This window comes from Chenopodium album, chromosome 19, assembly GCF_948465745.1.
Source record: "Chenopodium album chromosome 19, dcCheAlbu1.1, whole genome shotgun sequence".
Taxonomy (NCBI): Eukaryota; Viridiplantae; Streptophyta; class Magnoliopsida; order Caryophyllales; family Amaranthaceae; genus Chenopodium; species Chenopodium album.
The window spans coordinates 42,639,872-42,654,334 of NC_137852.1; the positions used below are offsets into that span (position 1 = coordinate 42,639,872).

A 14,463-nucleotide genomic window follows, 5' to 3' on the forward strand; every position below is an offset into this window, starting at 1 on the left:
AAAAAAAACTATATCTTCCATATTCACATCAACAAAGAAAAAAAATTCCACAACAAAGGAGCACATAGATACAAGGCAATAACTTAATTCTTCTGATATATATACCCAAATACAAGTACCAGATTTTACTTAATCTCAAAGCACCAAGTGTTGTTTTTCTCCGGTTTCATAACATCCAAAACAGCCAGCAGAGTAATAGGCTAATAGTCAAAAAAACTCCTCCAAAACAGTTAAAACAAGAGCTCAATTACAAGCTAAGTTAGCTAACAATCAATTTTGCTCCAAAAGTTGATAATTGCAAATCCCACCCAACTTAGGGTCCAAATTGGATCCATCAAGTCGCATTATTCCTTGACAAAAGTACATAATCCAAGTGCCAACTAGCAGGATTAACTCAAGCAAAAAAAAAAAAAAAATCCCTCTCAAACAAAAAGGTGGAAAATTGCACATATATTATCCATAGCTGCTTGACCACTACATCATTTAGAGCTGGAAATGTAAGGCAGCACTATCAGAAACTATAAAGCAAATGTTTTACAAGAAACACAAAATTGGTATTCTTCATTTTGATTCCATAAACATTAGCAATTAGAAACAAGTCAACAAAATCCCAAAGACTATAAATTATAAGATTTTAATGAATTAATGCACCTGAATAGCAGCCCGAGCTGAAAGCTTGTTGAGTCCTTCCTCAGTAAGTTTCTCTGAGGCACTTTTACCTCGAATGCCTTTTCCAACAAGTTTAGCTGTCTCTCTACGGGCTGTAATCCCATCATCAAAATGTACCTACGCTCAAAATTAAAATGAAAACAAATATAAATAGTGCATATGCATCGCAGTGGCCTTCATAAAAGTAAGACACACTCTCAAAGGAGTAGTGTATGGTAAGTGTTTGTAATTCCAAGGACTTATTGACTTAATCTGGAGTCTGGACTATGTAAATACTTTGGTATTTGGAGTTGATAGGGTCTTTGTAACTTGTGCCATCTAAGTGTATAGTAACCCCACAAATGACCACTCATTCTAAAGTGAGTTGTGGCTTGGAGATCAAGATAGCATAATCATATTCCAAATAATTCGCAAGTCTCATCACATATAGTTATGATATTATATCCTTACCCACAAAATGAGAATTTTTAGCAACATCACATCCAGCGACACAACCTTTAGCCAACGATAGACCTCAAAAATGGGTCGTTTGGGTCGGGTTAATTTCGGGTCTGGTCATTTTGGGTCGGTTAACATTTGGATCGGGTATGGGTCGGGTCATATCGGGTTTCGGGTATGATTAGGGTTAGGTTTTGGGTCACGTCAGACCATTTTCGGGTCAAGTATGTTCAGGTCATATCTGGTCGGGTCAAAATCAAGTCCGATCATGTTCGGATTGTTCCATTTGTGGATCAAGCTCAAATCAATAATTTTATATTTTGTTATTCTTATAATAAGAACAAACAAATCGGTTTATGAGCTTAGCTACGGTTGAAGATGAACAATCTGAGTTATTTTTGGTACCAGACATTTTTAGTTCAATTATAAAGTAATTTTAATTCGGGACATTTCGGATATCGAGTCTATTCAGGTCAATTTCCGATATCATGTTTGTTCGGGTCAAACACTTCGGGTCAATTTCGGGTCGGGTTAGTTCTAGCGCCGGGTCAGGATCGGGTAAACTCCATTTTTGGGTCGGGTCAATTTTGGGTTACGGGTCAATTTCGAGTCAATGTTTTAAGTTAATTTCGGATCATGGGTCGGAGTCAAGATTGCCATGTCTACTGTCTAGCCAACGACAACCATTAATGCAAACTTTCTCACTGCGGAAATTCAATTACATTCCAGTCACCAAAGTGGATCTCAGACCAAAAAGTTTTAAAAATAGTAAAAAAACAAAAAAACAGTAAAATAATAGAAAAATAAATTAAATCATTAAAATTTAATAACCCCCGCAAATTTTTTTTTCTAAAAAAACCTTTCATCCCTCCTTTGTTTCTCTCTCTTCTCTTCCCTTTTCCACCTAGTTCTCTTTTCCTCCACTCTATGGGTTTTTATGACTTACAAATCACCGTTGAAAGCATTAAATCCGAAATGCAGTCTCTCTTAGAGAACTAGGTGGAGAGGAAAGGAGAGGCGGAGAGAGAAAGAAAGGAGAGAAGAAATGAATTTTTTATTTATCTTTTAAGGAGATTTCTATATTTTAATGCTATTAATTTTGATAATCACTAAAAATTAAAATTTTTTGGCTAGTGGGACCTATATCTAGTCATTTAACATGTTTGGTGATACTGATAAAGTTCATGTGAATTTATTTAGTGTGAAAATTTCATGTGAATGATTGTATTTTGGCTAAACTTTGTGCACTCGGTGTAATTTCGCCTAAATTTCCAGTGGCTACACCGTGTTTCAACTTATTTCTCCCTTCTCATGCCTGTTTTCAATAAATGAATGATGATACTAATTCATTAACAAAAAACTAATATATAGCTCATCAAAATCCTGTAAAACTACTACAGGAGAAAGGAACCACAAAAGTAGACAGCTTAAATGCTTGCATCTCTATGCTCATTAAAGACGGTTAATAAAGAAACAAGGAACATGGGATGAAATGAACAGGGTTGGTCAAGAATTCAAAACGGGAATAAAATATAAATTATAACTCAGCTCATCCAGAAAATGCAGGCTTATTTAGTCATCAGTTTTTATAATCTGCTGTTAAAGGAGGACAACCGATGATACCAATAAAACCTACTGGATTCACTACAGCTAGTACTAGACTTTTACGAAGTATGTACCCTAGAAAGAATAAAGAGAGTGAAGAGGCAAAGGAGCTTTTCCCATTACAAAATGCAGTGATTGAGAGGTTAGTGGTACCTTGGCATTTTGCAAATGCTTTACCGCATCTTCTTGGGACAAAGAATTCATAAATAACTGAATACAGCAAAGACCAGCAGCAACATGATCTCTTTTAATCACCTGCACCAATATTATAATGATAATAGGAGACCAGTCAAAATTTGCATTAATGGACTAATGAGGAAGAAAAGTACAGCCAGAAATATGATTGATGACAATAATGGGGGAAAAAATGAAAGCAAACTGGTCTCAGCAGTCGCAATTTTAAACCTTAGTATGATTGATGATAGGTACAAAAGCCAAAGCATCCAAACGTAAACTACACAATTTTCATGACTTAAAAGAGAAGTGGATGAAAGATTTTGCAGTATTTGGATGGATTACCGGAGACATACAAAGGGCACTCTATGCAAATTTTACTTTGACTGACAGTTAATGAGGGATTTCGAATTACCAGAAACTTGTAGAGGTAGTTAAAATGTTTATGAGTCTCGCAATAGTTGCATATTTTAGCCAATGCCATCTCAGTATACTTATTTACAGCAGAGTCTAGGGATGCTGAAGATGAAATTCTCGCAGAAATCACTTCTTCCAAAACAGACATAGCACCATAGTTTATACAAAATTCGCATAAACTGTCAATGGTGCCATAATCAGTTACCACAGAGTCTGGTCTCTGAGGAGATGAAGATGAAGTAACTGTCCCGACAGATGATGGTTGAGGAGGTGGAGGAACACCGTCAGGAGGAAAGAACAGCAAGCAAGCGTCATTATAGTGTCCATGCCTGAACATAAAATCTAGCAAATCCTGTCGTGCATACTGCAGAAGAAGAGAAAATTACTTTTAACACCTATGGCAGTGGATATATTACAGCATAGGAGTTCACAAAAGGAGAATAGGGAGTGAACATCACATAGAAAATTCCAAAACTGCGGGGGGGGGGGGGGGGGGGGTAGAATGTAGTCAATCCTCACTGCCTACAGGCAATAGCTACACTGGATACAGCAACATAGACCTCAAGAATCACAATTTAAACAACAGAAGGGCAGCAGTATCCTATAAGTAAAAGACAAGACAAAATCACACAGAAGACCCCTAAACCCATGTTAATGACAACAAATAAAAGGCCAATTGGCCAAATTCTCCTTTAATTTTTACTCCTACACCTATCGCATATACTAATAGGTTAGATTATTTTCTGATTCTTACATCTTGAAGGTAGTTGACACATTCAAGGTACCGAATATTATCCAGATTGCTGCGTGGTCCATCATCATAATCTGTGCCACTCGTTGAGCTACTATTTTCAGGCTCTTGGGACCCCCTTGACCTCTCTGAACGAGGAAAAGTAGATGGCATGTGCAGGACATTAAGATATGAATCTGCAGATAGAGAATCGTCTAGAATTGTCGGTGCACTTTTTGCAAGATGTTCATACCTGTGACATATATTACAACAATCAGCTTCTAAAGTACATTTCTTTCTTGACAACTACTTTTTTTTTTGGTTTTATAGAAATCATTTGATAGGATAATTTGATAGGATAACCTCAAAAGAATTATCTAACACGCATAATGTCTACAATCAATGCTTATGCAACTGATAATCCAGTATGCATACATAGCAATCTCTTTCCCTAGGAGAAAAAAGCAAGGTAAAAAAAGACAGCATATCCCACTTACATGGAACGAACTGCAGACACATCAACTGGAGGACCACCTTCAATAGTGTTAATGATGTCCAAAATAACTGGTGCAACATGGAAGTCAGGATCATTCTTGCGCAGTTGGAGAGCTTGTCTGCATGTCAGCAGGAAAGTGTCAAAATGTCAATCATAAGCCTCTACATCTGTCACCCATTTCTCTTCCACCCAAAGGAGAAACTGAGAAACTATATATACAAAAAGATCTGGAGAGAGCATTCAAACTGTAAAGGAAAAAGAGTGCCAGAGACTTTGAGCAGTATAGATAACCATACATAAATTTCACACGGGCCTGTGAATAGTGCTCCATACGAAGTAAAGCGTGCCCCCATGCGATCCATACGGGAAAAAGATCAATCTGAAAAAGTGAACAAAGCAAACTCAAAAATTTCTTATTCAAGGGAATATGCAACAAACAGTCAATGTCATCTTTGTAATAATTACTGCCTTTTGCGTTGCAAAGAGATTACCCCAAGCCAGCTTAAAGAATAACTAAGAGGGGTATACAAGTAGTTGCTGATCTAGTGAAGCACAGTTAAATATCCATGGTGATAGTGGACAATTACTGTATATTTTTTAAAAGAAGGAATGCATTGTTTGGATATATAATGCAAGGAGGGAGGGGAGGGAATTGGAAGGATCCATTTTCCTTCCCCTTTAAAAAAACCCAAATCCCTCCATGGTTGAAGAGATTTTAAAGGAAAATGGAAGGTCACCTTCTCCCTCTCCTCACCTCCCTTCCCCTTCCCCTTCTTTATTGTATCCAAACATAGTGATAAAAATCAGCTCAAATTCATAGTTTAGACAAGTCACCTTAGGTAAAAGGAAGCCTTACAAGGAGCAATGCAGCTAAGAATACTAGAACAGACATTTCTTTAAAAAAAAAAAGAGGTGTGGGGGGAGATTTGTTTATGGTCACCCCTATTGGAGTTAAATTTCACGCTAAACTACCATTCAGTTTCATAACTCTCCAATTCTTTTTACTAATCTACTAGGCTAATAGCAGTGCAAGACTGTATTCTCCTCAATACTGCCTGCTGGAATCTTACCAAAATAGAGATGGGTTCAATCAATTTAAAACAGAGGGAAGTACCTTGCACTTTTTGCAAGTATAGACAGCCATGCTATAACGTTCCTCCGCAATCAATCTGTCACGAAGACATGCAGATGACTCCTGGTCAGCAATATCATCAAGAGAAACAGCAATTCCTGATCCAAGAAGGCTCTGAAGTAATTCCGCACGTCGAAGCCAGGCATCAGCTTGCGACAAGAGCTCAGATAGTTCATCTGTAATTTGATTACCAGCACTAGAGCTTCCAGCTTCAGATGATCCATCATCTGCATCCTTGCTTCTTTCAGAGTTACCAGGTAAGTCACTGCTCCCAACAAGTTTCTTAAGCAGTGATCTAGCATAGAGTAGTCCCTGCAGACATTGAAACACAGTCATCAAGTACGCTACAAAATCCAAGTAATGTGTACAATCTGAACAGCCTATTCGACTCTTACAAGTCCCAATCCAAATGCCCACCCCTCTGCCCACTAGCATATTGTACTCATTGAGAAACAAAGGTGAACAAAGAACTTGTAAGTCGGTCACTACCTCTACAAATGTTTCTGTTGCATGGTATGCTCGCCCAATAATTTCAACAGAAGCATTCTCGGGAAGTTGTTGAGAGCTTAAAATGCACTTCATTTGATTGACACACAAATCTATGGCACCTTTTGCAGAAATTTTTCCATCAGAACACAAGGAAAGAAGTGCCTGAAGAGAAGACACAACAAGCATAAAAGTTAAAATCTAAAACAACTAGAAAGAAATATAGCTTAATCAACAATACAACATCAAGGCACAAAGGCAAGCAGAACTGCTGGTACAGAGAAGCATGAAATGGAATGGCAATTGATCATTAAAATGTATTTCTCAACATTATCTAACAATGTACTTCGTAAATATTATCAACCAAGCTAATGTGCAAAACAAAGCAGCACGATATTATAATTAGAGTACCAGTCAAAAATTTGATTTTCACCCACCCAAAAAAAAAGACACACACTATGCTCATGGGAGCCAGTGTAATGACGTTGTAATCAAGATAAGAGCCAACAACTTGATCTTAGTACCACTCAAACCAACTTTCGGCCTATTATCTATAAGAAGAAATTTTCATTAAAGGAGTTGGCGAAAGCTTGACTCTAAGGAGGGAGAAAAGGTCATTCATAAGATGGTGAAGAGAAGAAAAAAAGGTGAGGAAGGATATTGGCATGGTAAAGTGTGTCAAAGATAAGAACCAAAATGTTTTAGTACATGATGAAGACATTAAGGACAGGTGGACGCTGACTTTGACGAATTGCTTAATGGAAAGTCAAGGGTTTGTGATAGGAGATACCTTTGTGAGTGATGAAGAAATCAACATGCAGAATGTGCGAAGGATTATGAGAGTAGAGGTGGAGACCACACAGAAGAAGATGAAGCCTAAGAAAGCAGTTGGTCCTCATGGTATATTGGTAGAGGTGTGGAGGTGTTTGGTTAATATTGGTATTGATTGGTTAAAAGATCTCTTTAACAAGATATGAAGGGACACATGGATCTCGAAAGATTGGAGGAAGACCTTGGTCCCGGTCTATAAAAAAGGAGACGCTCACGATAGTTTCGAGGGATCAAACTTATGAGCCACACTATGTTTTAACTTATAACTCATATGTTCTAAATTTAAATCACGTGTTCTAAATTTTTAATCATATGTCCTTAATTTTAGATCAGTTCCCATATAAGTACGGGTTCTCATATATATATCTCAAAAAGGATCACAAAAAAATTTAGTGGACAGAGTAATTCACTAATTTGTTGTGGGATAAAGTAACACAATTTGCATTGTCATGGGCTAAAGCAGCTACAGTCCACCAGCCGGGGCTGTCAAGAGATGATTGAAATAACAAATATATAGGGTTGATCAATGATTCTGTTTCCTAGGAGGACAACTTGTCCTGTTTGCTGACTCCATTTGCTCTCGTTTTCTCATCACTAATAAATAAGAAGTTATATTTCCAGAAAAAAATCTTAGTATTTTATACCAGTATTCTGCTATCATACATGCATACCTTAATAAGATGATTATGCATACCTTAAATAAGATGATGTCTGGAGCACTGTCATATCGATGAGAAGAACGGACACCATCATCCTTCTTTGGGTCACCTGTCAGCATCCATTCTTCAGCAATTGACACAGAAGGAAGCCGATCTTGTCCATCAGCAGTCAATGAGGATGCATGATCTTCTTGAATTCCTGTCATTGTTTCCCATGCAACTTTTTCAGACGGTGTTAAAACAGAGCTTTTCCTCTTCTTATGTGGCTCCTTTGGAGGGACTTTGTCTGCAGATCCACGTGGAGTCCAAGAAGAAAATGCCCGCCGTGCCTCCTTTTGCAAGTTACTAAAACTACTTGTCAAAGATGATTTTGTGGGAGTTGCAGTTTTTGTTTTCTGCTTAAGTCTAGAGCCAGATACAGATATTCGTGTTTCTCTGGGTGGGGAGCTGATACTGACAGCAATGGCCTTGGTACCATATTTGAGAATTACATTGTCGTCCCTAAGCGAAGGAAACTCCTTAAGGATCTGAAGGGGATTCAACAAGCTTACCATAAGAACTAGTAACAAAGTAGTTAGATTTCTAATATTATCTAAAGAGAAAAAATCGGCTAAAATGAAGTACACTAATAAAGCAGCACGAACTTCAATATTCCGGCAGACAAATCTGATAGACAAACAACAGTTTAAAATATACTTCCTCCGCTCTTATTCAATTGCAAGGTGGGTGATTCATGCTAGCCAATGCACATTTTTATGCAATTAATATATAATATAATACCCAAGTAAAAAATATAAATATAAAAGTTAAATTAGTGAAAGTACATATCATGACAAATCTAACAAGACCCCAAATTACTGTTTTTCCTAAAATTCCCAAATATATATATACTCCCTCCGTCCCCTTTTGATAGTCCCTTATGGGCAAATTTTAGTCCCAAAATGTTCACCCCATTTGCTTTTTCCAACAATTATTAATATTAATATTTTACCAAAATTTCCTCCAATTTGCAACAATACTTGTGCAAATTTAAATTTTCCATGTAAATTTTGTTTTCCCATGTACTTTTATTACTTTCTCTCTCTACTTTTTTGCATAACCAATGTCAATTTACTTTTTCAATGTAATTTTACTACTCTTATTTATGTTTATTAATCCCAGTGAAAAATGTCCATAAGGGACTATCAAAAGGGGACGGAGGTAGTACATATATATATATATATATATATATATATATGGAGCTACAACTTACCAGAGAAGCAGACTGTAATTGTTTTCTCATCAACAACACCTCAAGGATCAGTTGAGGATGCTCATGGAGGGATGAGCATCTTTGCTGCCACGGTAATGGCAAGGCAGAAAGCACACGAAGACCCAAAGCCCATGAGTTCAGCCTAGATACCTCGGCATCAGATAGATTACTGTCCTTCCGTTTCAGAAAAAAGTGGACCTACAGCAGATGGGAGATGTAACTATATCAGAAATTGAACTCCAAAAAGTTAATAGCATATAGAAAATAATGAAGGGTGCCTTTATGTGTGTGGTTATGTTAGAAGAGATTGAGCACAACAAAACAGTAACAGAGCACCAGGATTGAAAAATAATTACAAGAAGTTGCTTTGATCTCAGGTTAGGCAAAAGTTGCATAGCTCCCATTGCAACAGGTAAAGCATCATTTGAGTCACGCAAAGATGAAAGAAAACGTGAGGCTTCAGCTGGACCCCCTCCACTCAATGGGTCTGCTGTAAGAAGCTTGACAAGCTGTCTTCCTTGTAATTCTCTACGAAGATCAATAGACAATCCAGCACTCTCAGCTACCTCCAAAGCAGCAGAAACAGCCCCCTTTTCAGCTAATTTAAGTGCTAAGCCCTCAGGATCATCCTTGCAAGCTGCTTCAACCTTACAACTCAAATAATACAGAAAAAGATAATTCAGCACTGTAAGCAATTTTGAACATGGAGAGCATCCAAAACAATACTACAAACCTCCTGCCAACTTCGGTACTGGTCATCTGCAGATAATATGTGCTTGTACTTTTGTAAAGCTTGTTTTCGTTGTAGGACCTAATCATCAAAAAAAGATCACATGTCAATAATTTTCTTTTGGGGGCTGTGACTCTGGGGGTGCATTACAACAAGTGCAATATTACAAGCCAAGTTGTGGTAATGGAATCCAAAGGGTTATGATGTTAGTCTTGAAAAGATGAAAGATAGTAATCTCTATTAGCATGTTGATGAAATCATTCTATCCAAATTAATCCTGGTTGGAAGACAGTGAGATCTTAAGTGGAATTACAGTGTCATAGGGAAGGTTGTAAACAAGCTGATAAATCTGACTTACGAGGGGGGGGGGGGGGGGGGGGGGGGGGGGGAAACCGCATCCATTGACAAAGGAAGGTACCAATGATTGGCTGGGAAACTCATCTTTCAATTAGACGCATATCAAGTTTATTTGAATGTGAAAAGCATATACATGGATAATCCCAAAATTCACATGGAAGTTGTTCATAGGATTGGAAATGAAGCAACTTTTATAAGATCAGCATCTAACTGATCAAATATAGCTTTAGATGGTCAAATTAAGACCATTAAAACTTCATATCTAAAGTTTTTATGTTTGAATATGACCTTTAAAACCTTGTGGTGGAGGTGAAACAATAAGAGGAGGAGAAGAAAGCAGTGGTGACGGCAAGTTGATAGTGGTAGCGGCAGCGGGAGAAGAAGTGATGGCAGTGGTGTGAAGAGTTCAGCGGTGCTCCATAAAAATGAGAGAGAAGTTGATAAGATATATATTGACAAGTAAAAAAATATCACCCAAACAACACATTACATCAAAGGGTATCACTTTCCTTTCTTTGTCTATCCCCTTTCTTGATTCCATTCCCTTTACCCCGTGTGAACCAATTGATCCCTAAGTTTACTCACTTTAACACCCTCATCTGTTTTGTAATACCCCATATTTTTATGATATGACAAAATATATGTAAAAACCAAAATAAATATCATTTCATGAGTTGAGGGAAATAAAAAGTATACATCCTTTTTTATTTTACAGTACCATGCTGAGCAAGAAATTATATATACTCCATCTGTTATTTCATCTTCTATTCAGTTACTTACTATAGATACGCAATTCAAGAAATCAATGAAAAAGGTGAATAAGTGCAAGATAAAGTATGAAAAAGTAAGAGAGAGAATGTAAGGTGGATGGATATAAGAAAAAAGTGAATGAAGTAAGAGAGTGAGTGAAAAGGTGTAATTATTGAGTGGGAAAAAGGGTAAGATGGCAAATGAATTAAATCTAAAATAGAATAAAGCAAAGTAGGAAAAAAAAAAAAAAAAAAAAAACAGAATGGACTAAAAAGGAAAGTTTGTAGAACAAAATAAACGAAGGGAGTATTTCTTATTTAAATTTATCGTTTTATTTTAGTAAATGAATTTCCCTCAATTATATATCTTTCTAGTTTTAGAAAGTTAGAGCCCTATGTTTATCTCTGTAGGACTATAATAATAAGGGCATGTTATACACTTATACCCCTATACGGTAGTTTTTTTTTGTAGTGGCCGGCTGGCCGCTATCATTGATTTTGTCACTACCGATTGTGACATCTCATCTAGAACTTAGCATTATCTCCAATTCCCTTAGTCACCATGGGAATCATCACAATATGAATACCATCAGTTAAGCTTATGATTATCCCTGTAGCATCAGCAACCTTTAACAACTCTTTGAATTTCTAGTCACTATTACGCGTAAAAATCATCGAAAGAAGATCGGACAAATTCCTTTAATTCCTTTTGTCATCTAGTGTATCAAATATCAATGAATCAAATGACTATCATCACCATCATCATCTTGATTTTGCTCCCAGCAGCAATCTTGCCCGTGTATGATTTGGTGTGAAGTTCTAAACTTCTATTGGTTTGTAGATGTATAATTATATATTTTGCAGAAACCATAGATATCACCTTGGAATTGTATGATACATTATATTGTTGATTTTGCACGCATTAATATATTTGGTGACATCCAATTGATATACTCATTCTGTCCCAAGTCCATTGTCAGCCCAACCTTTGCATAGAGCTATAGGATTATCAATTTTATTTTAATAGAATAATATATGTGATGAAAAATAATAAAGATTTTTTTAATGGAATAAGAGAGGATGTGGAACCTTACTTTCTATAGTAGAAAGAGAGGGTAAGTGGAACAGTTAAAGTGGATAGACATAAAAGAAAGTGTGATGATTACATTTTAGAAAATGGACGGGGAAGTTTTATAAATTTGTATTGATCCTTAGAACAATGTCCATAGATCAAGGAGCAATCTCTTACTTCCTCCGTTCTTTTTCATTGACCTGTTTCATTTATCACACTTGCCAATTCCTAATTTTAACCATCAATAGCTTTAATTGTCAACACGTTATAAAAAAAATAATTATAATAGTATTTTGTGAGACGATTGTAACAAGATCCTACATGAATATGTTTTCCTTTACATATGACTCACAAAAGACGATCAAAGGAGGGGACGTGAATAGTGTAAAAGTCAAAGTAGGTAAAATTAAAAAGAACGGAGGAAGTATAATAATTTAAAGATTTAACTATAGAGAGATAATTCAAGTGATCAGCTGGAGGAAACTAATTCCAATCAACTACTTTAATCATAGCTGAACCTATTCCGTCACACACAAAGTGTGGATTGGATCAAGTTGTGCTCTCACATGTGCATGGGAAAGGCCTAGCAAAGGTTTGTCCAGTTCAAGATTCTTAACCTATTTGACTTTTCACGGCTTCATGCACATCGAGGAAAGCAGGGAAAAACACAGGTAAAAAAAGCATTACCAGAACAGTGTGCTATGGAGGGTATAATATTCAGAATCTCAGATGATCTAATTGAATCATCCCTGATAGACAGACAATCAATTGGTGAGGAAGGGACTTAACATTTCTAGGTTATGTTTGAAAGAAAGTAATCATGGTTGATAGATAGAGAGACCCCTTCCATCCCAAAGATATTGGCCACCTTTCTGCTCTTGCTTGTCTCATTTCTTTCCTATTGTATTGATTACTACAGGTAATGTCCACTTGTCAATTGTAATGAGTGGTATTTGGAAGAATTCAACAAAAACACATAAATTTTAGAACAGTGTAGACATAAAAATGGAAAAGGTACAGCAATAACCTCATTTTTAATAGGCTCACTCTGAGGCAGATGACAGCTACACATAGTGAGAACATCCAAAGCAGCATCTAGTTCCCAGCTATGCAAAAATCTACAGAAGACACAAATTAAAGATTAATTAAATATAAGATATAATTAACAGAGGATATTGTCAAACTACAAGATCTCCAAAAGCTGCTGCCACTATCATTCAAATAATAGTCTCATAGGCATAATAGCATCAATTTTTTGGAAATTTTGTTAAAAACCACCTTTTAAATCCTTATATTTGTTAAAAACCTCCTTTTAAAAAAATGTTGTAAACGACCACCCACTAATTTAGTTACTTGTATATATTACTATACTACTTTCAAACCCAGAAAGCTGAGCAACAGCAACAACACCAATGTCGGGAAACCCTAATTTGAACAGAAATCCACCGCTATTGCCGCCGCCTCCGGGAACTGACATGACCGATATCAACAATGGCTTAACACTTAGCCTCTCGATCGCAATCTTGTTTTCAATTACTTTGCTTTGTCACCCTCTTATGATCATACTTGCAATAATGAGCAATTGTGAAGGAATGTAGTTCATTAAGGGTGTAGACTGTAGAGAGAATAGAGAAGAGGAAAGAGGTGAAGAACTTTGGGATTTCACATACCAATGGAGGTGATCAACGCAAACATTAATGGAGGTGGAGAAAAAATAGAGGAGAGAAGAGGGATAACGAAGGAATGGGGGTCCAATTAAGGGTCACGTGACTAGCACATGACCAGTAAACGCCGGAGTTTATGGTCAACATTCATTTTCCGGCACTTGGAGGTGAATTACAACAAAAAAATTTAAATGGGTGGTCCTTTACAACCTTTTTGTAAAAAGGTGGTTTTTCACAAAAATAAAGATTTAAAAAGTGGTTTTGGATAAAATTTCCTTTTTTTTTTTTTTTTTTTTTTTTATTTATAAAGTTTCCTTTCAAAAGTTTCTCTAAACTCACTTGAGCTTATCCATGTTTATTTGTATTAATAAGGTGCAAAACATAGGATTAATAGACAGCTCCTCCCCCACCCCCACCCCGCCCAAGGGAAAAAACAAACAAACAAACAAAAAGGGAAAGAAAAAAAAAAACTGTTATTCCATAATGAACCCATCTTTGTTTCACTCTCAATCTCTCCACACAGCCATATGCTTGGTTTTTCTTATCTTTATCCTGAATTATCCCACTTCAGACAGTGTAGAAAAATTAACCTTGGATAATAATTTGGAAAATGTACATGTATAAGCATATTTGTGCAAGGTATACCTTAGGGCTAGTTGAGCTGCTAGTTGTTTGTCTTTCAATCTGAGACAATACTGCCAACTATCACTCAGCATCCTGTTTCCAACATGCCCTTGCGAACTTCCAGAGTTTTGGCTGTTTTCTTCATGTTCAATAAGAAGTCTAAGCAACTCATCTGATGCCCCACCTCGCAAACAACGATCGGAAAAACTGAGTGCATCCATTATATTCTTTTCTTCAATTAATCTGCACATAAATAAAATAAAAAAAAATAATTTGAAGACCACTTCGGCAGAGTATGATGACTATGATCACAGCATATGTAAAAGTTACAATAATTTTTAAAAGCAACATCAACAATCAACAATATCTCATACCCTA

General features: G+C 36.5%; 1 protein-coding gene across 4 annotated transcripts in view; it reads right to left on the bottom strand.

Annotated features, from left to right (window-relative positions):
- The window catches only part of LOC145593758 (uncharacterized), a 38,803-nt gene that overhangs the window by 5,653 nt on the left and 18,687 nt on the right, over positions 1 to 14,463 (bottom strand). For all 4 annotated transcript variants that reach the window (XR_014102800.1, XR_014102799.1, XM_081650106.1 and 1 more), the window contains exons 17-30: positions 14,107 to 14,328; positions 12,825 to 12,915; positions 9,623 to 9,700; positions 9,246 to 9,536; positions 8,890 to 9,087; positions 7,673 to 8,164; positions 6,151 to 6,312; positions 5,644 to 5,973; positions 4,826 to 4,908; positions 4,531 to 4,647; positions 4,058 to 4,286; positions 3,302 to 3,667; positions 2,866 to 2,967; positions 652 to 786 (exon numbers count right to left, since the gene is read on the bottom strand). Coding sequence is in view for 2 of the 4 variants with exons in the window: in XM_081650106.1 (XP_081506232.1) it covers positions 652 to 786; positions 2,866 to 2,967; positions 3,302 to 3,667; positions 4,058 to 4,286; positions 4,531 to 4,647; positions 4,826 to 4,908; positions 5,644 to 5,973; positions 6,151 to 6,312; positions 7,673 to 8,164; positions 8,890 to 9,087; positions 9,246 to 9,536; positions 9,623 to 9,700; positions 12,825 to 12,915; positions 14,107 to 14,328 (2,896 nt within the window). In the remaining 2 variants the exon portion in view is untranslated. The remainder of the gene's footprint in view (positions 1 to 651; positions 787 to 2,865; positions 2,968 to 3,301; positions 3,668 to 4,057; positions 4,287 to 4,530; positions 4,648 to 4,825; positions 4,909 to 5,643; positions 5,974 to 6,150; positions 6,313 to 7,672; positions 8,165 to 8,889; positions 9,088 to 9,245; positions 9,537 to 9,622; positions 9,701 to 12,824; positions 12,916 to 14,106; positions 14,329 to 14,463) is intronic.